This window comes from Mobula hypostoma, chromosome 12 (assembly GCF_963921235.1).
Source record: "Mobula hypostoma chromosome 12, sMobHyp1.1, whole genome shotgun sequence".
Classification (NCBI taxonomy): Eukaryota; Metazoa; Chordata; class Chondrichthyes; order Myliobatiformes; family Myliobatidae; genus Mobula; species Mobula hypostoma.
The window spans coordinates 59,085,078-59,109,745 of record NC_086108.1 but is presented as its reverse complement, the minus strand read 5'-3'; the positions used below and the strand labels follow the sequence as shown (position 1 = coordinate 59,109,745).

Genomic DNA, 24,668 nt, shown 5'->3' with positions numbered 1-24,668 from the left:
AAACAGTTCAGTAAGTTATCCCTTTAGGAACAAAGCAATCTGTAAGTCAGATAATTTTCTGAGCACACACAAGATGGAATGGCAACTGTGTACTTATTTACACATCTATACCACAAAACTATAGGCAAAAAAGTTCTGACAAAGTTGGTAGGACTGTATTTGATGATATTTGACATTGCCTATCTTTGTCTGTGTAAGTAGATGGAAAATTATGGGCAGCACATCTTCACAGTAGTCCCACAAGTAACTTGGTTTTTGGGTCATTTCATGCCACAAGTAATATATTTATACTTCCATCAATCACCATTTTTACAACGTTCCCAATATGACCAGTTTTAAACTTTAAAAAACGAAAATTTAGTTGATTTTGCATTAAATCAGAAAGTTGGGTTGTATTCAAGCTCCAAACTAGTGTGAACATCCAAGCACTGAAAACCTGGGGCTGAATAGCATTTAACCCTAACACAGTAACGCCGCATTCGAGCTCACTGGTGTGTTCTATAAGAACAGACATCTAAAATTTCAAGAAATTTCGGGAGTTGAAATGAGATATTGACTGATCTTGTGGAGATATAAGAGGAATGCAGTATCAGTACCAATACATTTTGTGAGTGTTGTTTACCTAAATGATGCTAAACATAGTTCCTATCTGACACATCAAACCCCAATAATAGGCAGTGTACCTCTTTCAGTCTTACTTCCGTTATAGTGCTGGACAATATCACAACTGAACATCTAGGTGTGAAGATTTCTGTCCACATGCTACCCCAAGGTCCTCTTGGGTTAATAACCAGGAATAATAGTCCCACACCCATGGTCCAAAAAAATGACATTAGCACAAATCAGAAAACTAACCTACTCAAATGGTTCCACCAAACTGAGGCAGACACTTACTGTCATTTCAATTGGATCCCCTTTCTGTAAGTATTTTTTAAAAATCTGTGGGGACCAAGGGAGGGAATTCAAGGGGTGGGGGAATGAGAACTGGCATTAGTTGACCCAAATGGGAATTCATCTTGTTGGTGTGTTGGGTTGGGGTGGGGTAGAGTGACTGTGACCTGTGCTTAGTTTAGGTTAGAGATGAGTAGGTCATCTGGACTGATTAGCAACTGGAGTCAACCAGGTGAGAGAGGGAGGGGAATGTTGAGGGACAGAAAATATTGCTGTATTGGGTCTTGGAGTTAGAGAGTTCAAGCTAATCAGTTCCCTATGTCTGTGAGTGGGGCTGGGAAGAGTCTGGACCAACAAATGCTTTTGGTTGGGAATGAGAAGGGAGGAAGTTTTGGTGCATTAGATGAATCATCATTTGTGCTAATTCTGACAGGTTCCTGTTAGACCTTAGTAAAAGCCTACTGAAATAGGAATGAGTTCCTTGGAGGATAAGACAAATTAACACTTTGTGTAGTGTTGATGAAGAGCTAAATGTGGTAAGTCTTAGACTGAGATCTCCACTCATTGTTTAGGTGAACAAAATATTGCCATAACTGAATTCAGAGTAAGTTGAACTGATATTCCTGCTAGCATTGCTCCTTCAACCAATATAACTAAACATAATTACCAAAGTATTCACTTATTCATTTGCTGTTGGTGGAACCTTGTAAAATTGAACTTTATGAAAATAAATTGGTTATGTAGTATGTTTGTATATACTTTGGTAAATTGTGTTTGGAAGATTTTTTCTTTTTTTTTAATGAGAATGCAGGTACACAAGAAATCATGTAAGGTCTGATTCACCAGCCCATTATCCCCTACATAAAAGAACATTTACAGTGTGCACTGCATGGAAAACTGTGCATTTATAAACTCTATTAGTCTGTTTTAATTTTTTGTGAAATTGGGAGTCTAGATCCCAGAACAAAAGGCATTCCATGAATTCCATTTATTCCGGACTTATCCATTATGTTCCTTATCCAACCAATCCACCTTTTGAGAAAAGATTTTTGCATCTAGAAACCAAATTGAGCAAAGCTCCTGACCTATATTTTCTACATTATGCATTGGTGAATGCACTGCCTTCCAAAGTAAGAATTTTCCATGGATTCTAATTCTAATTCTATCCTAATTCCGCATGGCACTTTATCTCTATTGCAGTTACTCTTAAAACTCACAATCACAATTCCAGTTAGATACCATATGAGGAATATCTGGCAGCTCTTGCGCTGTATTCCCTAGAGTTCAGGAAAATAAGGGGGGCCTGAACAGATTAGATATGGAAAAGTTATTTCCCATGGTACGGGAGTCTAGGACAAGAAGGCACGACTTCAGGATTGAAGAACGTCCATTTAGAACGGAGATGAGGAGAAATTACTTTAGTCAGAAGGTGGTAAGCCTATGGAATTTTTTGCCATGAGCAGCTTGGAGGTCAAGTCATTGGGTGCATGTAGGGCAGAGATAGATAGGTTCTTGATTAGCCAGTGTACGGGGAGAAGACAGGGAAGTGGAGATGACTAGAAGAATTGGATGAGCCCATGAATGAATGGTGAAGCAGGCTCAATGGGCTGAATAGCCTACTTCTGCTCCTATATCTTATGATCTTATTAACTTTTTTTATCAAAGTAATAATTAAGCAGCAGAATATTAATTGCTGTCTCATTAGCTGCTTCCCTGCTTTAATAATGTGGAAATAAAAATAAGACACACTACTTTGTGATAGTTCTAAGGTTACATTAAAATAATGTTAAAGACATTTGGATGCAAAATTGTAAATGGTATGCTAAAGGTCCAAGTAAATCATGAGAATTTGCTCATTTTCATCCCATTTCTCTGGGGAAAAATATGGCAACTTGTGTTGGCTGAGCATAGTCAGTACACCAGGCAGATAAACGCAATGCAATGGGATGTATAATTGCTATTGCCAACTCCCATTGCTATTCCCATTCTAGTGAGGAAGCTGACACTGAATGTGTGATGCTTGCTTTGCACAATTGCTGTTTTTTTCTCTCTCAAAATATAATATCACATAGATACACAATTGTCTTTGTAGCACCAGCAACAAAATTTAATTTCTTCCTTGCCAATTCCAACTCAAAATCAGACAAATGAGAAAAATGAATGTAATATACACTCGCTGAAAGACTTCTATGGAAAATTGAGTTTTAATAGTTTCAAGTGAATTTTCCCAACTCCAGTGCACCCAAGGTGTACTCAGTACCACACTAACTGGTAGTGGGTAGTTTTTGACACAATCTTTGAGTACAGCAGTTTCTGGTTAATTGGGACTCATCGGACCCAGTACCTTTTGACCCAATTAAACAGCTGCTCCAATTAGCTGAAGTTTCATGGAAATAATTAAAAAGGTATAAAAAAACACAAACTACTGTTTAACTGAATAACAAATTATGTATTTAAATGAAATACAGAACAAATTGAACATTACCAATACCACTAGAGGACTATAAAACTGATTCAGCCAGTGTGCAATGTTGTGTTCTTCTGATTGACTGTAAATGAACAATATCATCACAGACACTTTGTGCAGATATTGAAGTAACACACACAAACTGCTGGAGGAACTCAGGCAGCATCCATGGAAAAGAGTAAATAGTCAACTCTTCAGACTGAGACCCTTCATGGTGATGAAGGGTTGTGATGAAGTGTCAATGTAAACTGTTCACTCTTTTCCATGGATGCAGCCTAGCCTGCTGGGTTCCTCAAGCATTTTGTGTGTGTTACTTGGACTTCTAATATCTGCAGATTTTCTTGTGTTTATGCAAAAAATTGGAGTGCCTTCATACAGTGCTTTAGACAATTGCATCTTCCAAATCTTTATTTTCATTATAACATTCAAGAAGATTATCGATACCTTCAAGTTTTTCATAGTTCCTAACATATTGAAGTAGTGGAATCACCTCACTTTCACTCATGGTCATTTCTGGCATTTCCAATTGCCAATCATTGGGGACCCGAGTCACCCCAAGCACGAACTGTTCCAGCTGCTACCATCTGGGAAACAGTACCACAGCATGAAAGCCAGGACCAACAGTTTCCGGGGCAGTTTCTTTCACCAGGCCATCAGTCTGATCAATTCAATTATTTCTATGCTATATTGACTGTCCTGTTGCACATACTATTTACTACTACCATTTATTACAAATTGCTATAAATTGCACTTTGTACATTTAGACAGAGATGTAGCGTAAAGATTTTTACTCCTCATATATGTGAAAGATGTAAGAAATAAAGCTAATTCAATTCAATTCAAAACAGTTGTGAATTATCTCACTGCTTATTTCTCGCCAACTATCAATGTCAAAAGTCACTATGTATGGTGTAGTGTCTAAAGCCATGTCAGAACACATGTCTATTGCTAGTTAGAAACTGCATGCTAACAGTCACTTGCCCCAATTAAGCGGATGGTGTACCAAATAAATGAAAAGTATCCTGGCTATTTTCTTGATTAGTTTTTGTTCTTTAAGAGTTGTCCCAAATAAGTGGTTGCCCCAATTAACTAATGGCCCGATTTACTGGAATCCACTGTATTTCATAAAGGTTAAATGTGCTATTCTGTGGAAAGAGATGAAATATCATTCCATATCTTACCAGACATTTCCTGGGGTGAAGGGCTGAAAAAGTATTGTTGCACAACTGAAATGTGACACTTCATGTTAACAATCATCAGATCTGTTAAAAATGAAAACAAAATTCTCTATTTGAATTTATGGAAAATTATATGTGTTGATTTCTTCTGTTATTTATAGATGCTATCTGGAAGATGGTGCTTCAAAGGGCGCATGGTTGAACCGGTCCAGTATCATCTTTGCGGGGAACGACAAATGGTCTGTGGACCCACGCGTGTCAATCGTATCAGGCATTAAACAAGAATATAGTCTTCAGATTCAGAAGGTTGAAGTCACTGATGATGGCCCATATACCTGTTCAGTCCAGACACAATACAATCCCAAGACATTACAAATGCATTTGATAGTGCAAGGTAAGCCTTGTGAAAACATAGTGAGGGATGCAGTAAAGCATTGATCCATCAGATAGCAAAGAAAGAGCATGGACTTTACTAAGCCCTGTTATAATTCAGTAATTTATTATATTGATTGTGTGTGAGTGTCCTTCTTTAACTCAATTTTTTTCTCTTCTAATGCTGATGTCCCATGATTAAAAAAAAAGCACTGCCCTCTGGTACTGCTGCAAGAGCCTAATGTCTTCCTTCTTTGATATAAACACTTTAAAATACTGTATATCACTAAGAGTTATTTGATCCTCACCCAAATCATCAGCAGTGTTCATAGGATCAGAAGCTCAAGGATATTGTTCCCTGCAGTGAAGGGCTGAAAAAGTATGGTTGCACAACTGAAATGGGACATTCTTCATGTTAGAGCTGGTCCCTCACTGTGGCCAGCTCTAACACTCGGATTGCTACTCCTAAGATTAACCAAATAAACATGGTCAAATCTGAAATGAATACTGCGATAGATAAAATTCATTCTGAGTGGTTTATTTGTAGCTGAGATTCACTTTAAAATAGCACATAAAATTCTGTCAAATTATCTCTGAAGTTACAAATTTTAAAGGTGGTATAAAATATCTTTAATTTATGTAATACATTAATATATTCTTGAGTCATCCCAAATGGGTGTAAAACTAATAATTACTCTGTGTTGTATAAGAGTAATATATTTGTTCACTGTTCAGGATAGTATGATGGTGCTACCAATTGTCTGAATCTGATACTTGATATCATTGTTATTTTGAATCCACCACGCAATAGTCTTAATTTTAGCTATAATTTCTTTTGCATAGCAGTGACTATTCATACACAGTGTGAACCAAACTGTGGTTTGCTTTAATGCAAGGAGACATTTCATTAGAATAGGCTTTAGTTATTGATTCTGTTCTTTTTGTATTTCAAATGCAATTAATACAATCATATATACTCTCCACTATATTTAATTTCCAGAGAGCAAAAGTAAATATTTTGCACGATAATATGAAAAATGCAGGGCCATGAGATCTAATTTTTGCAACAGATATTTGATAATCTGTAATGTCCATTGTTTTATCATTCAAAAGCCATACAGGCTTTAAAAAGAGACATTGCCTAGAAAAAGAACCATTTGTATATTTTTGCATATATTTTAGATCAAAAGTGTTTTGCATCTGATTTGAACTAAGTCTGCCCATTCCATGTTGAGATTGCTTCCTTCGGGAAATTGGCACTTTGTTTCATTTTCCAGCCACAGGTTAATTTTCCTATTATACTTTGTAAATGGGATAAAACATTCAAATTCTAGGGGCTGTTTTAATTACTCCATAACAAAAATTCCATCCTATTATTGCAACATGTGACCTTTAAAAATAATTCACATGGAATACAGGTCACTCCCACATTGCATTCATAGAAAAATGTCCATGTTACAGTTTTCCATTAGGCAAAATTGCATATGCTAAGCATATGCCGGGAAATATAAATTCCAGAAAAGTGAATTTTATTCCATAGTGAACTGTGAATCCTGAAATGGTGAATTTCTGCATCTAAAGCAGCTGTAAGGTGAGGCTCGACTGCACATTACAGAAAAAGGGATGAAATGCTTGTGAATTAATGAAATATCAAAAAAACACAGATGTTGAAAATCTGAAATATATATAGAAATTCTGGGAACACACATTAAATGAAGTAAATGCCTTTGTTTCTCACTCCACAGTTGCTGCCTAGCCTGTCAAGTATTTCCATCATTATCTATTTAGATGCGTAAAAAAAAACTGACCATTGTTTTCCTCTTTAAAAATACATCCCTTGTAATTTTTAATAAACCCCTGCTGTAAATTGCAGACCCACCAGTGAATGCCATGGCAGCTGTCTATCTACAGAATGGCTGCCATCTGTGAAACATATCCACTGGGCTTCAGACTCTTGAGGGGGGAGCAAACCACACTAATAGTTCTTTAAAGCAAGGACGTCCAACTTGCAATATTTTTGTGTGACTTCAGGTTTGGTATTAAAGTTGTAAGAAGTGCCCGATTATCAAACAAAAACTGCCTGAATTTGAATTTCTAGGTTAAAAAAAAGGGAATTTATTTGAATCTCTTGAAGCACAGGTTTGATCACATCTGAAGTATTGAGTTACCATGTGTTAAGAATGATGTAAATGCTATTAAAGGGGGTGCAAAAAGATTTCCCAGAATAGTTCTCTTTAAAGCAGATGAATTTGAGTGGTGACTTCATGTAATTGATCAGTCAATGTACTGATTAAAATAGTCCATTTTCAGTCACTGAAAGGCCAATTATCGATACCACTGATCTAATGTGGCTGGAATAAGAACCAGAGAAACCAAGAATGAAAAGATATTTTATTTATACTGCCTACACAGCGGTGAAGTAAATCCAATTGAAGTTTGCCAAGTATTTGAAGGAAATAAGATTGCAGTAGTACTAGGGTGGACAGAGATTAGAACTAACTGTTGCGCTTACAAGAAATTTGTAGATGCTCGAGAGTCCAACTGCCCTCCTGAGGTAAAATGATTCTGAGATTCTTTAAGGCAATTACAAGTCATAAAAAATAGGAAAGAAAATAATCAAAATCAAAGATAGACTTCATGACTCCAAGTTTGATTTTAGAAGCATAGAGATTTTAGGAGGAAAAAGAACATTGATTGAAAAAAAAGTTGTTCAACTTTTCAAAGGTTATCAGTTGGAGCAGAGATTTTGCAATGAATCTGAGTTATAATGCACTGAGGAGGAATGATAGTTGGTCACCTATCATTAGCACTGAATTTAAGACAAGAAATCAACCACCCGTTGCTTATATAATCACAGAAGAGCCAAAATTGTTCTTGGAGAAGATACTCACATGGGTACATTAGAAGGCTTGATTTTCCTTCTGTATCTTCCTGTGGTGTTGGTTTGATGTTGATTTCATCCTGGAGTTTCTTTTAAAGAATGCAATCAAATGCATCTGTTGTTCTCGCTTCTTTTTCCCTGTCAGAAATGCACTCTGATCTGAATTCAGTCAGAACCACTTAAGCATGGATTATTCATTGTTATTACAGTTTTTTTGCACCTCTGTGCTCTTCTGTTTCAAGATTTTGCTGTGGTAGATGGCAAGCTGCAGTGTTCATTTGCTTAGAACACAATTACCTTTCTTCTTTATTGGTTTTATCAGATATAAATACTAAATTATGTATTAATTCCCAGACTAACTTTAGTTGGAGGTTTGGAAATGTGGGAAGCCTACGTATATGAACATGTTATTCACACATTGGATGGCAGTAACTTCCAATGGGATACAGTGGCTATTTTTGTATAAAACAAGAAACAAATCACAACATGCTTACATAGAATGTAGTTTGTAATTTTGGAATAAATTTGAAATGTGTAGACCACCTTTGATGCAGAGAAAATACCTTCAGTCACTTAAAATTTAGTAGCCAATTTAGCTGCTGTAGTATCTTAATTGTTGGTTTACTTTTTATTTTTGTAAACCTTATGTTGGGATAGAGCATTTGGACCACAAGGAGAGACTGGATTGGATTACTTGCTTTTCTTTGGAGCAGAGGAAGCTGAGATAGATCATAACTGAAGTACACAAATTATGAGGGCTGTAGGTAGGGTGAAGAGTAGCAAAGCTTATTGTTCTCTCCTTCTGAAGAGGCGTCCATTATATAGGTTTAAAGCAAGGGGCAGGGGGATCTGAAGAAGAATTTTTAACATCCTGATGGCATATGAAACCTGATATACACTACCTGAGGGCTGGTGAAGGGAGATACCTTCATGATGTTTAAGAAGTGTTTAGACAAAGATGAAATACAATGATGCCCAAGGCTATCAGCTGAATGCTGGGAAATGAGATTAGTGTAGATAGATGCTTGGTGGCTGGCATGTACGTTTTAAATAAGGAGCCCAATTTAACTCTATGGTTTGATGAGCTTAGAAAGACTTTTATCCATTGCCTTTATATGTGCATTTTCTGTCCTGTCGCTCCTGCACAGTAACAAACTCCCAACCATCCTTCTCACTCCTAGAGACCACATTCTGCATTTTCTAAACCACTATTAGAGAAGACCTCAGTAACGCTAAGGACCAACACAGACCCAGCAAAGTCAATATGTACTCTTTGTCATGGTGATGAGGATCACTCCCATGGGTGTAACGCTGCCTCTGGGGGTGTATTTTGAATTTTTTGGCATCCCTGAAGAGCTTTGGCCAAGTCTTAAATTTGTTTATCTATTCCCTTCTCAAACACCTTGTCATTAGCATTAAGTATCTGTGACGGTCACTGGTTAGTGCTACTGTTTGGGCAGCAGTTGCCTGTTGATGCCATATTGAGAGCTTTGATTGAGTCTAGTTGGATTTTTCTCAACTATTCTTGTCCAAAAAGTGCTGGTCCTCCACTTTTCAATACATAAAGCTCTAACTGCTGTTTTTGGCCTCTATAACACACCTTCAGTTTGCCATTTGCAGACATTTTTCAACTGTGTGGGTCTTTAGCATCACTGAGGTCTTCTCTAATAGTAGCTTAGAAAACAGCCTGCTGTCGTCAGCCTCTGAAATTATAGTCAAAACTGACCCTGTATCCGCCTCCATTTTCAGTTTTACACCAGACACATTTATTGTGATCGATATGATTTTGTGATCTGCTTCAATAATACTGTACAGTTCTAGATATGACAGCACACCTTTGTCAGATGTTGTGTTGTCTGATGGTGTTTCTCATTCGGTCACTTTATACATTTGCATAGCTTTCTGTTTGAAACTTTTCACCCAGTGTGGTTTTTCTCTTTGGTTGTGCTTTTGTCGGCCTTGCACACCCTCTCTATGTGACCTTGTCTGCAACAATTCTTGCAAGCATTTTCTTTGAAACAACAGTCACTTGCATCAATGGAGGATTTGCCACATCAATAACATTTTAGGCTTTTTGCACCATTCAGGGGCCTATTGTGCATTTCACATTCTAACCTTTTCTGTAGTTCTGCTGGATCTTTTGCTGCAGTCTCTAATGATATTGCAACCATCTGAATTTTTGCTCGAGTTTCTGCATTGCAACTTAAACCAAGCACCTTCTGACTCAAGTGAAGAGTGTTCACAACTGAGACACATCTGATTTAAAATTGTGTGTTTTGTTGTATGTTACTCTCAAAGTATTTTCCTTAGACCAGAGGTACAATAATTCTTCAAAGCGCATTTCCTCCAAGCACAAACATGATTTATCAGAGAAGAATGTGTACATTCAGATCTATTTCAAGTCAGTGTATGCTCACTGCCGACAGTTGGAATCTTAAATTCAAATATTGCAATGTGGGAGAATAAGTTATTCTGAAAATTAATGTGGTAATAGGAGTACCCTTTTGCTTTTCACAGACTCAGTGGATCAAATGGCCTTCTTTATGTCATAAGAACATATGATATGATATGATATGATATGATCGTTCTGTGCCATCCACAGTATTCTTTTAAGTACAGAAAAATATCATAAAAGTTGTTATTTTATTGCCAGAAAGATGCTTTGTAGTTTTATATAGATGAGATTTAAGAAAAGTATTTGGAATTATCTTTGACAGATAATATGTCTTTATAAATGAGCAATATGTTTCAATTCATTGATTAGTTTGATGAAAATAATTGGTTGCAATCCAAAGGAATGACCAGAAATGCATCAATTTAACAACTGATGGCCTCTCGTTAGACTCTGACTTGAACAAATATGAATAGAGAGAGCTGCACTTTAGCAAAATTAATGAAGAATACTGATGAGAACTTGTGCATCTGTTGATTATTTGTGGCATTAATTATTATAGAGTTTTACTACTGCGATCTTGGAACTTAAAAGAGTTACTAATTATTTTGACCTTTTATTGTTTCAGCTTTAAATGCAGTATATAAAATTGTTGGTGGATTTTGCCTCAGGCAATCAAAATGAATTGAGTTTAGATTGAAGTAATGCACTCTAATTTCTCTATTTCTACATTCATACCCTATCATTAGACGTCCAGCATCACAGAATAGATGGAGGGTTTGTCTTCTTGCAAAATTTAATATGAAACACTGAATTTAAATCAACATGTTTATAGAGGCTATATTACGACAGAGTTGAGAATTGTACAGTGAATAATGAGCTTGGAGTCTACCTCATCTGAATATCCATCCCTCATTTAAATGTTTCTGAACATTTTAAAAAATGATGAAAAATATTTGAGTACAGAGTTTTCTTAGAAAATCTACTGAAATTGTATTATCCTCTTATCATTTCTGGCTGGTGCTAAGAAACCATTCCTTTCCCCCAAAAAATATAATTAATGATGTGATTTGCAAATATTTAATAAGGCATCTTTGTATATCCCTATTTTCAATCAATTCATTCCTTTTATATACTGAATGTGGAATACATCACTTGTTCTTTCATATGTATTCCAAGGCCAAACTGCCTGAGGGGTTTTTGCATCGATTCCAACACCACAAGGCCTTGACTTGTTGCTTTTTCCCCACAGAACCCTTGTTGTAGCTGCACTGAGTTCTCAGTGTCTCCCTTAATATGTAATCTTAGACCTTAAAGGGTGGTATCCATGGGAGGTGTACAGTCATGCACTGTGGTAGAAGAAATGAAAGGGTAGACTATTTTCTAAATGGAAAGAAAATACAAAAATCTGATATGCAAAGGGATTTGGGGGTCCCTGTGCAGGATTCCCGAAAGGATAATTTGCGGGTTGAGTCTGTGGAGAGGAAGACAAATGCAAAGTTAGCATTCATTTCAAGAGGACTAAAATATAAAAGCAAGGATGTAATGTTGAGACTTTATTAAGCACTAGTGAGGCTTCATTTGGAGTATTTTGAGCAGTTTTGGGCCCCATATCTTCGAAAAGACATTCTGAAACAGGAGGGGGTTAAAAGGAGTTCACAAAAATGATTTCAGGATTGAATGGCTTGTCATATGAAGAGCATTTGAAAGCTCTGGGCCTGTATTCACTAGAATTCAGAAGAATGACCTAATTGAAACATATTGAATGGTGAAAAGCCTTAATAGAGTGGATGTGGAGAGGATGTTTCCTATGGTGGGTGAGTCTAAGACCAGAGGCAGAATAGATATCCTTTAAGATCGGAGATGGTAAGAAATTTCTTTCACCAGAGAGAGGTGAATCTGTGGAATCTGTTGCCACAGGCAGCTGTGGACACCAAGTCTATATGCATAAGAAATCCCTTTTTACCAGCTGCTTCCAGAAACACAACTCTTTAGCCCCTCGCTAACAGCCACTGGACTCAACGGTGAGAAAACTATCTTTCCCAGACTCCGTACGTCTAGTGTCAGCATGACATGGATTCCACCAAGACTAGGAAGATGGGATGTCTCCCCCACCCAAACCCTGATCTGTGTGACTACTGTGTAAATACTGCCCCCTGCAGTTAGCTGTTGGCAAGAAATAGCAGATCGCACACCGCATACAATTATAACGAAAGTAGATTTACAAATGTCAGCTTTATTGAAAAGTTAGTAGGAAAAAGAAAAGAAAAAAATAAAAAGGGCCCATTACTGTTAACCCAGTCCAAATGTACACATAAGTTGGAGCTCATCTTGAAGTTGTCTTTAACTCACGTGCTGGACCCTCGGTCTGCGTAAAAGCACACACCACCTTCCAAATGTCGCTCGAAATCCATCTTGAACAAATGGGCTCTCGCAGGGAAGTATTGGTCTCCGCCCAGCGTTCTCTAGAAACCTCTTCCAATTCCACCACCCCTATTGGATGGCACTACATTCCTAAGCATGAAAATCACAACTCCTTATCTGTAGCTTAAACCAGAACAGACTTCTCTTACAGAACAGCTAAACTAAAATACCTACACTATAGCAGTAAAAATATTAACCAGGATATTGCATATACGGGTATTTAAGGCAGAGGATGATAGATTCTTAATTGGTAAAGACATGAAGGGATGCGAGGGGGAAGGCAGGAGATTGGGGCTGAAAGAAAAACTGGATCAGCAGGATGAAATGCTGCAGCAGACAATGGGCCAAATGGCCTAATTCTGCTTCTATTCCTGATGGTCTTACATCACCACTGATATCTTCTGAAAACCTATTCTCCATGTGGCACTTGGCATGATATCTCCTTAATTACTTCCATCAATTCCCTTCCTTCACCAAAAAGGCCTTGGACACCAGCCTGACAAAAGTATGTCATAATACAATACAGTACTAAAGGCACTGTATGCTGTATTTATAATAGTGTCTAGTGTCAGTGCCCACCCAGGACAGACCCTCTGAAATGATAACACCAAGAAATTTAAAGCTGCTGACCATCTCCACCTCTGATCAGGACAGGCACATGGATCTCTGGTTCAATGTATTGAAACTAACTTACCATATGTTTGTATTATGGAATGAAAATTAATATTTCCTTTTTTCTCTATTGCACATGAATAATTGGTGATTAAATTACTAAACTATTTTCCAATTGTATGGACTCTTGATCAAGAGCCAAGTTTGAAACCTATCACAACAGCTGGGGAATTTAAATTCAAGATAATAGAACCATAGAACCATAGAAACTACAGCACAGAAATAAATAAATCTGGCATAAAAAGCTGATATCTGTAATATGTTCATGACCAAATAGATTGTTGTTAGCACCCATATAGATCACAGTTATAATTCTTGAGGAAAGGAAGTCTGTTCTCTAAGTCAGAAATCCATTAAGCACAGGATCAATATTTTCAGGCATGGAATACTGGTTCCCACATTCTGTAAACACAAGAGGTTTTGCAGATGCTGGACTTCCAGAGCAACACACACAAACTGCTGGAGGAACTCAGCAAGTCAGAGAGCATCTGTGGAGAAGAATAAAGAGTCAAGATGATCCCGATCAGGATGAAGGGTCTCAGGCTGAAACGTCAACTCTTTATTCCTGTTCATAGATGCTGCTTGACCTGCTGAGTTCTTCCAGCACTTGGTGTGTGTTCCCACATTCTATGATTGAATAGTGGAAGTTCCTGTTTGTCCAGTTATGAATTTCTATCTGTCACCCAGCATTTGATTTTTTAACTGTATTCTTACCTCCTGCATCAATATAGAAAAGATAACCACATCTCCTCAGATTTCTGTCAGCATTGGAATTTGTCCTTTTAAGAGGAAAATACAGCATTTTTAAGAATATAAGCTTATTTGAATAATCTTTTATATCCTTAAAGATAGTTGGTTATTCTCTGAATCCTTGGTGGATGAACCTAGTAATCTGTGAACAGAGAGAAGAAGATAACAGATAGAAAGAGACAGATGGCAATACAGTTACGGCAGTGAGCAGACTAGTGTCAGGAAATGGCATGACAATAAATGAGCATAAATAAGTCTGATGAAGCAATTATCAGGCATCAGAAGAGGAAAGAATGATCTCAGTGTCCTGCTGTTTGGTTGCTGTGTTGTGTACAGTTTAATATTTGTTATGCAACATGATATGCATTGTGCTAGTTGTACTGGCCACAATATTCACCGGGTTTCAAAAAGCAGTAGCATGCTTGGTGATGTTGCTTAGCATTATGCATGTAGAACAGGCATATCCAGTTATCAACCAATTGTGATTTAACAATTTCTGCCAAACTGGACCTCAACATGAAGGCTCATTCAAGGAAGATGCCTCCCACCTCCATGACTACTCTCCCCCACCTCCAGCACTACTAGGTGTTATCAGGTAGCGTCTATTGGGAATGTGGTGGTGGAAAATTGGTGACTTTGCTGTGACATTGCAGTATGATCTCATTGAATACTGAATGGGCTGTTAGTTTCTCCATTATTATTAGTTCCCTTACACTAAATGTGATGAGTCCTTAACTCTGATTCAGCATAACTTCATTTAGAATTTGGACATACAATTCCTTTCCTCCACTGATTTACAATGCTATTACAATGACTATTTTTTCCAAACTGGCTATAATTTCTAATTCCGGACTTAATAATCTCATCATAAAATCTTAGAAATAAAGTGTTGTAATATATTTGGATTATTCTTTTATATACTAACATTTGGTAAGCACTAAATTAATGGCAAAAAATATTTAAGTGATATGCTTTTTGAAGGTAGGGATCCGTCACATAACGAACTCCTCCTTTATCAGGCAGCTTAAGTTATTGAGATAGGATATTGTCAACAAAATTTGATTTGCCTCATTTACATTTCCAGCGAGATAATGAAAGGCATAGGAAAGGGCTCCAAGTATTAACTTTGTGCTCCCCTTAACTAGAGTACTGAATTCAGTTTAATGTGTTTTTGCAACAATGGGGGCAAGGCTATAACCACTGGTGTGATTAAAAAAATCATACTTATAGAGAAGCTTCATCAAGTTTCAATTGAAGAGAAACATGTGATTGAGTGAGGGAGGATGATATTCTCAGTTCTTATTGGATGTTAGAGAAGGCAAGATTGAGAAAAATGAAAACAATGAAATCGAATTCCCTGAAGATATGATTCTGCTGGCAAAAACTATGGAAGAGTGCATTGATTTCATCTACCCGACATTCAACAATCCTGCAGAACTCCTCGAGGAATTCTATCTTGGTTCCTCTTAATGAAATGATGCAAAAAATAAACTTCACATGCATTACACACTTCCCTGGAATCATGAAAGAATACTGCTTCTTCAATGCCCTAAGTGAAGGAGCTAACACCACTCATTTTCCTACAGAATTCCTTGATTCCATCGAACTCTCTGGATTGCCACCACTTAAACTGGAATTGAAGAGGGGATCTCCCATCATTTCAATGAGGAACTTGGATCCACCAAGGCTTTGCAATGGAACGCGAATGATGGTGGAAGACCTGCACGACAATCTCATTGTATCAAAGATAAACATTGGTACATTCAAAAATAACATTGTCGTGATCCCAAGAATTACTCTCAATTTATCAGAAGGGGAAGATGTCCCTCTTCAGCAGAGCCAGTTCCCGATATAGTCATGCTTTGCTATGACTATACATAAGGTGCAAGACCAAACCATGGAGAATGTGTTGATGTATCTGGAGAAACCGGTATTCCAGCATGGTCGGCTGTATGTGGCTTTAAGCCAGGGAAAAAGAAATGAAAACATTAGAGTATTCCTGAAGAGTGGCAGATCAACCAGAAATGTGGTCATAAAAAGTGTCCTTCGTTAAACGAGGAGGACCAATATTTGCCTTGCTACATGTTTTTCTTCTTTAATACACTGAGTTCTTCTGTTTCAATTTCCGAAGCACATCACATCACACTGCATTACCTTTCTCTTAAAAGGTGCCCCAGTGGGTCACCCGCTGTCTAGTTAAGATTATAAAACTCATACTGGTGTGTTTAACATAAATAAAATATCGGGCAAGATGAGGTTTACTTTTCTGCAAGAAAGTTTCCCAATGTGAAGTGCTTTAATAGATTTCATTACTAACTATTTGAGGGAAAGCTTCAATATTTCAAAATAATTAATGTGATTTTTAAAATCTAAAACAATACATTTTGTCTCTGGGAATAAGTGAAGAAATAGGCAAAAATCAAAACTAAAAACAATATGACCGAAGAGAAGTAGTCTTTGACATCTGGATCACCACTGATCTTTTTTATACTGAATACCTAAAAAGTATCAGATATTGTTTGCAGGATAACCAACAGGACACCATCACATGAGATGTTCTTTAAAGTGGAACCCTGTTCAAATAAGGCAAGGAATTCATTGTATTGTTTTGTGACATGGAAGCACTTCAGCCTAGAAATTTCTGAAAAACTAATGACACGTATCTGTATTTATATTACCTGATCCAGCAGAATTGATTAATGTAAATTTAATCTCTATTGTTTTTAATTGTTAATGAAAATCCATGGAGGCACTGTATTAGCTGTATGAAAGGCTTCATTTATTTTTCATCTTCTGTCCAAGATGTGAACCATTCTTCTCTGCTCTTTCCTTTGCTATCACCTACTTCATCTCCAGTACTCAAAAACCAAATCAAAATTTGCTGCCACAGGAACAACTGAAGAACTCACCTGCTCAAAATTTCTTTCTAATTTTTGACTGGTGGTTTGTCCATCGTCGTCGATGAAGACCTCGACACCACTAGTCACTTTGAGACTGGATGCGGTGTGTCCAAAGGTGACTGGTCAGGGCAACTCAGGCACGGAATGCTCTTGCACATGTTGGGCAGACATGTGTAGGCACTGCAGTTGTTGCGCTGGTGGCTCTGGACTTGCGCAGCTCGTGCTTATGTTGTGCTTCGTAAGCTTGACAGCCCTTGTGGATGAGGCCACGCCAGGTAGGGCAGTTTTGTGCCAGCATTTCCCAGGAGGTCATGTCTATGTCAAATGACTACAGGGAGGCCTTTAGTATGTCTTTGTACCGTTTCTTCTGCCTTCCGTGCGAGCGTCTTCCAGCAGAGAGTTCCCCAAAGAGGAGCTGCTTGGGTATGCGTTCATCCAGCAAGATGTAAGATGCCTGGCTGAGTACCAAGACAGATGAAATACAGGGATACACTGACAGAAACAGCTTGAAACAATTCTATGAAGCCCTCAACACTCTCTATGGACCTCAGTCTCTTGGAAGCTCCCCCCTCCTGAGTATAGATGGTACAACTCTCATTACAGGGAAGGCTCAGATCCTGCAGAGATGGGCTGAAAGCTTTGAAGCTGTCCTCAACTGACCGTCACCTATTAACAATGAGGCAATAGACAAGTTTCCCCAGGTGGACATCAACAGCGCCATGGATGACCCACCGGTAGTAGCCGAAGGCACGGAAGCTGTCAGCCAGCTATCCAGCGGTAAAGCCCCAGGGGCAGACACCATACTTGCAGAGATCTACAAAGCCGGTGGTCCTGTACTTATAGAGAAGCTCACCGAGTTGTTCCAGTCTTTTTGGAAGCAAGGATCCATTCCTCAGGAACTTAAAGTTGCAGCAATCATACACCTCTACAAGAGGAAGGGCAATCATCAAGCATGCGACAACCACCGAGGAATCTTGCTGCTCTCCATTGCAGGAAAAACCCTTGCAAGAGTTCTACTAAATCGCCTGGTCACTCAGCTGGAGCTGGGCCTGCTGCCAAAGTCACAGTGTGGCTTTCGCAAAGGTTGTGGGACTATTGACATGATTTTTGCTGCGCGCCAACTTCAGGAGAAGTGTCAGAAGCAGAATCGCGAACTCTACACAACATTTGTTGACCTCACGAAAGCCTTCGACACTGTCTGCCGACACTGTGGAGGATCATGTTCAGCTGCCCTGCCAAATTCATTCAGATGATACACAAGTTCCATGATGGCATGATGGCCAGAATGTTGGACGGTGGAGACTCCTCTAAGGCACTCCCAGTCACCAATGTAATTTTTGATTATCCATTGTATGAAGAACTACTTCCTGATAACTATACTAAATTTGTCTCCATTAACAATGTTTACTGACGTATTTCCTGCCATGACATGTTCCACATGCAAACAAAATAAGACTCTGATCTACATTAGGTGAGAAATATAAAATTGAGAAAGGGATTTCCAGAGCTTGGTTCTAGGCAATAGAAAGTATGGTTACCAAAACTTGATTAAGAAGTCTTATCCTACTACTAATGCAGTCCAAAGTGTGTGTTTGACCTTATACTCCCAGCAACGTTAAGTGACATGGATGAGTGGAATGTTCTAAGGAGCAGAGAACAACTTGTATTTCCTGCCCACAATTCCCACACCCCTAATAGTTAGAACTGCAGCTGGAAGCATTCCTCCAGCATTTTGTATGTATTATTCTAGAACTGCAGTTCCCAGAAGCAGACTTAGCTTGATCCCCAAAGCCAGCTGTAATTTGATAGATGAAGCTTCACTGCTCAGACAAACACCTCACCAGTTCAATCATACTCCAGGTCTTAGGTGTTGTCAAAAAAAATTGAATGTCCGTGAATGTCCGTCAAACTTACATCAAAAATATAACAATAAATGAGGCCATTGTTTTTAAATCACGCTTTAAAATTAAAATGCTTTAACAAATTAAATAAACAAAAATCTTAATTGGGTTTGTTAACTCATTTCAAAAAATATTTATTATCTATAATTGGACACCCCACCAGCTGTTCTTCTTCATTGAATTGAGTCACTAGATGAATCAGCAGATATATTTCACAATGAAGAGTTAAACATTAGAGCACAATTGTCGATTCACGTACGTGTACAACAATGGTAAATCTTCTGGCTGCTGTAGATGTGGGAAAATGTAATTAATTTGGAAGTGCCAGTGTTTATCAGGAAGTTATGCTTACTAGTTATCCCTGTGTATGCTATTTAGCACAGTGTTTCTTTCTGATACCAGAGGCTTTAGTTTTTTCTAGTCTTTAGCACTGCCTCTAGTACCAGAATGAATTTCTTCTATAATAATGAGGAGATGAATATAAAGAACCCAGACGCAACTTATTAGGGTGCTGTAGGTCTTTGAACAATCCTAGGCAAGTCAGTTTTGGTAAAATAATAACACTGAATAACTGCAGCATGCTTCCAGTTTCAATTTGAAAGAAATTCTGACTCTGTAGATGGCCTTCATTGGATGTGTCATCTGGACAACCTTGACCTCCGCTGTATCACTTGTATCCCTTTGTTCTTCCCTGCCCTGCCTCTCCCAGGAATAAAAAACACCTGTTTTCACAGTTTCCCAGTTCTGGTGAAGGATCACTGACCCGAAACTTGAATTCTGATTCTCACTCAGATGCTGTCTGACCTCTAGCATCTACAGTTTTATAATGGTCTTGTTTCTTGTTTAAGCTTAGAAGATGACAAAGGTATTGTTACATTTTAAAGAGAGAGTTATAATCATTGCCAATAGATTTTGCAATCACTTATTATTTGTAACTAATTTTTTAACCATCTGGAAATATGACTAATGCCTGGTTTCCAGTTATGTACCTGTTGTGTATCATTGGAAGGGAAACCGACAGCTACTTTTCTCAAGTAGAACTTCAGTTATTTGTGAGCTAAACTGGTCAATACTTTACTCTTCCCGAGATATGTGCAGCCTCTATGAACTTTTTAATTAAACTATATAAAAGAGGTGCTTGGAAATGGTAGATAAAGAACTAATTCAGATACAGATGCCATGTATAAAATAGTACTTCTTCAAGAATGGATTAGGGGATGTATTCTAGTCTTTGCTGCCAATTACAAATCACATCAGGAGTACCAAATCAGAAAATAATTCCTTGTAATTAATTTGTAATGTTTCTTTTTGCACTCCAACATTGACCACTAAACTTATGTGAGACTGACTTCAAATGGCAACATTCAAAGCACCATCTGAATTTACTGCTTCAAGTTAGAATGCGGGGCTTCCTATGAGAATGTTTTTTAACTGGGTGTGAAAATATTACAAGAGACATATCAAGTAGCCAAAGCTACACCAAGAATTTCAAGCAACACACGTCAAAGTTGCTGGTGAAGGCAGCAGGCCAGGCAGCATCTCTAGAAAGAGGTACAGTCGACATTTCGGGCCGAGACCCTTCGTCAGGACCAAGAATATCATGCCTGGCTGTCATCCCCTCTGCACTTCATCTGCAGGCACATATAGATTTACTTGTTTTCCTCAAGAAGAATAATTGGTGAAGGCTATTTCTACCCTTTGATACTATGAGAATGTTTATTTATGCATTGCAACTTGCATTTAATTTCCGTAAAGTTATCACTATAAAGACTAGAATCTTTCTTCCACCTAGGCCGCCAAGAATGTCTTTCCTCCACTCCAGTTCTGTCAGTTTTGAGGTGACTGATGAAGCCAATGTAGAAAGCACTGACACTACCAGAGATGGAACAGGAAATGCCTGAAGAGTTAGGTGGGCAGTCAGGTGTGCTCTTTCCACTGGTTACGTTGCGTTTCTGTGTGCTGCTGGGGCATGAACTTGAAGTTTTCAGTTTCTTTTCCACTAAGAATAGACATGGTGCAGGGATAATGGGGGTGTTGCATTTTTCAACCAAGTTTTGAGAAGATCTTTGACTCTTTTCCCATGTCTACTTCATAATTGTTATTCATGACAGAGCACAGAAGAGTGTCTGTTACAGACACTCAAGCATGCAAATATCACGGCCTGTCCAGTGGAGCTGGATGAGGATCATTCAGACTCAATGCTAAATATATTTACAGAGGATACGGACTGTAGATGGGACAAATTTTCAGAGATAGCACTGGTATTATCTCCGTCGTGCTGTGATCTACCTTCTGCAGATGGTCCAAATTTCAGAATCATTCTGGAGGACAAAGATCACAGCTGCTATTTATCCATGAGTTTTGCATGAAGCTTGTAGTTTTGACTTTCGAATATTATATTCCTCTGATGACTTAAAGCTGTGATGAATTTTATCAGTAACATCTGCCTTGCCTTTGCTAAAAGATACCTCTTAAGATGGTTCTTTTTTTTTTGTTTTGTTTTGTTTTGGGGTTTTGATTTTGCTTTAGATTAGAATAAAATATACCTTGTACTATACATAGTTATGGGACATTTCAATCTTGTTTCTGTTTCCATAATTCATAATGTATTTTGTTTTTGTCTATGCAAGTAATTAATAAAAATATTGAAAAAGAAAAGATGGTTCATGTTGGTCTGCATATTAGGGGATCTTGCTATGAGTCTTTGTTGTCAGAGAGTGGTGCTGTCCAGTGAGAGTAGGTTGGTCAATCATCTTTGTTATGCAAATATTGAGTGCAAGGCACATCCTCTTGTTTGTTTCAGTGATTGAATTGACTACACTGCTATGTGCTTTATCAGCATTGTACAGATTTTGTGCAAGGGTGGTTTTTCAACATATGAGCTGAGGGTTTCCTAACTGGATCCTTGAGCATGAATGGAGCTGTACGGATGCTTATAAAAGTTTGTCGGTTGTTTAGACACACAGTGCTGAGAGGAACGAGCTACTGTCCAACAGTAACAGTACAGGCCTTTCAGCAACAACATTGTACTGTACCTTTGACCTACTCTAAGACCATTCTAACATTTCCCACCCACAAAGTGCTACATTTTTTTTGTCCATGTGCCAATCTAAAAATCTTTTAATGAATATGCCAACCTGCCTCTGCCACCAGGCCTGAGAGCGCATTCCACATACCCGCCACTCTGTGTAGAAAAACACACTTCTGACATCCCTTATACTTCCCTCCAAACACCTCAAAATTACGCCAGCTTGTATTACCCATTTCCACCCTAGGGAAAAGTATCTGGCTATCCACTCCATCTATGCCTCTTATGGTCTAGTACACCTCTGTCAAGTCACCTCCCATCCTCCCTCTCTCCAAAGAGAAAGGCCCTAGCTCGCTCAACCCTTCCTCATTGACCATGCTTTATAATCCAGGCAGCTTCCTGGTATATCTCCTCTGTACGGTCTACAAAGCTTTCTTATCCTTCCTATAATGAGGCAACAGCACTTAACACCAAACTCCAACTGTGGTCTAACCTGAGTTTTATAGAGCTGCAAAATTACCTCTTGACTCTTGGACTCATTCCTCTAATTATTGAAGACCAACACACCGTCTGCCTTTTTAACCACCCTATCAATGTTCACTATGACTTTGAAGGATCTATATATGCACGTCCCCAAGATCTCTCTGTCCCTCCACACTGTTAGTAATAGAGCCATTAACTTTGTATCCTGCCTTTAGATTTGATCTATCAATGTTATTCACTTCGCAGTTGTCCTGATTGAACTCCATCTGCCACTTCTCAGCCCAGCTCTGCATCCTATCAATGCCCCATATAACCTACAACAAACTTCTGAACCACTAACCTTTGTGCCATATGCAAATTTACTAACCCAGCCTTCTACTTCCTCATGCGAGTCATTTATAAAAATCACAAAGAGCTGGAGTCACAGGTCAGATCATCACAGAACACCTCTGGTCACCAACCTTTAGGCAACATTACTACCCTCTGCCTTCTGTGGGCAAGCCACTTCTGAATCCATGAAGCCATGTTTTTCTGGATCCCATGTCCCAGACTTTCGGAATAAGCCTACCATTGTGAATCTCATCAAGTGCCTTACTAAAGTCTATACACACCACATCCTCTGCTTTGCCTTCATCAGTTTGTTTTGCCACTTCCTCAAAGAATTCATTCAGGCTATGGAGCCACAACCTGCCCTCACTGAGCCGTGTTGACTATCCCTAATCAGAGAAAAAGCCTCCAAATGCTTGTAAATCCTATCTGTAAAGATCCTCTCCAATAGTTTGCCCATCATGAAGCAAAACACACTGGTCTATAATTTTGTGTGTCATCACAATTCCTTTTCTTGAACAAAGGAATAACATTTTCCACCCTCCAATCTTCTGGTACTACTCCTGTGGCCTGTTAGGATGTAAAAATCTTTGCCAAATGTAGAGCTGTTTCTTTCTTCAATTCCCATAGTAACCTGAATTATACCTTGCCCAGCCCCAGGGGACTTACCTAACTTAAGGTTTTACAAAAGTTCCAGCACATCCTTTTTGTTAACATTGACATGTTCCAGCATATCAGCCTGTTTTACACTGACCTCACATTCATTAAGGTTCTTCTCACTGGTGAATACTGAAGCAAAGTATTCACTAAGGACCTACCTTACACTGTCTGACTTCAGACACATGTTTCTTCTTTTATCCCTGATTGATCCTACCCTCAATCTACTCATCTTCCTGTTCTTCACGTACATGTAGAATACCTTAGGGGTTTCCTTTATCCTACTCACCAAGGCATTCTCATGACCCCTTCTAGCTCTCCTAAATCCATTATTAAGCTCCTTCCTGGCTGCGTAGTAACTCTTTAGAGCCCTGTCTGATACTTGCTTCCAAAACCTGAAGCCAGCTTTTTCCTTCCTCTTGACTAGATGGTTCATTTCTCTTGTCAATTATGGTTCTGTCACCCTACCATCATTTCCCTGCCTCAATGGCACAAGCCTATCTAGGATCCCATGTAAGTGTTCCCTAAACAACCTCTACATTTTTGTTGTGCATATTCTTGAGTAAATTTGTTCCCAATTTATGTTCTCAAGTTCTTGCCTTATAACATCAAAATTCACCTTCCCCCTCAATTGAACACTTTCCTATACCGTCTGCTCCTATCCATGTCCAAAGCTATGCTTAAGATTGGGAAGTTGTGGTCACTGTCTCCCAAATACTCACCCACCAAGAGATCTGACATCTGACCAAGTTCACTGCCTATTACTTGATCCAGTATGGACTCTCCTCTAGTCGACCTGTCTACATATTGTGTCAAGAATCCTTCCTGGACTCCTTAGAGAAATTGAAGTTATCCATGACAACAACCCTGCTATTTTTTTTCATCTTTCCAAAGCCTGTCCTGATCTTTTCCTCAGTATCCTGTTGCCATAGGAAAGCGGGAGTGGGGGGGGGGGCAGTGGAGTTGGGGGTGGGGGACATGATTGCTCCCTTTCTGTTTCTGACATCCACCCACCCTGAGTCAGTAGATGATCCCTCCACAAATCTTCCCTTTTTGCAGCTGTGATACCATCCCTGATTACAATGCCACTCTCCCACCTCATTTACCTCCCCCTCCGTCCCTTTTGAAACATCTAAACCCCAGAACATTCAGCAGCCTCCACGTCATAGTTTCATGTACTGATCCATTCTCTAAGCTTATCAAGAGTGGCACTGATAAGTCTCACATTAAAATAAGAACATTTCAACCCATCCAACTGACTGCAATTATGCCCTATCCACTTCCTATCCATCCTCACAGTCTTCTACACTGTGCATCTCCTGTACACCAACTGATCCATCCTCTC

General features: G+C 38.6%; 1 protein-coding gene across 2 annotated transcripts in view; it reads left to right on the top strand.

The window, feature by feature from the left end:
- negr1 (neuronal growth regulator 1) overlaps positions 1-24,668 on the top strand; it is a 540,105-nt gene that overhangs the window by 326,074 nt on the left and 189,363 nt on the right. For both annotated transcript variants that reach the window (XM_063064226.1, XM_063064225.1), the window contains exon 2: positions 4,698-4,930. In XM_063064226.1, coding sequence (XP_062920296.1) covers positions 4,698-4,930 — 233 coding nt within the window. The remainder of the gene's footprint in view (positions 1-4,697; positions 4,931-24,668) is intronic.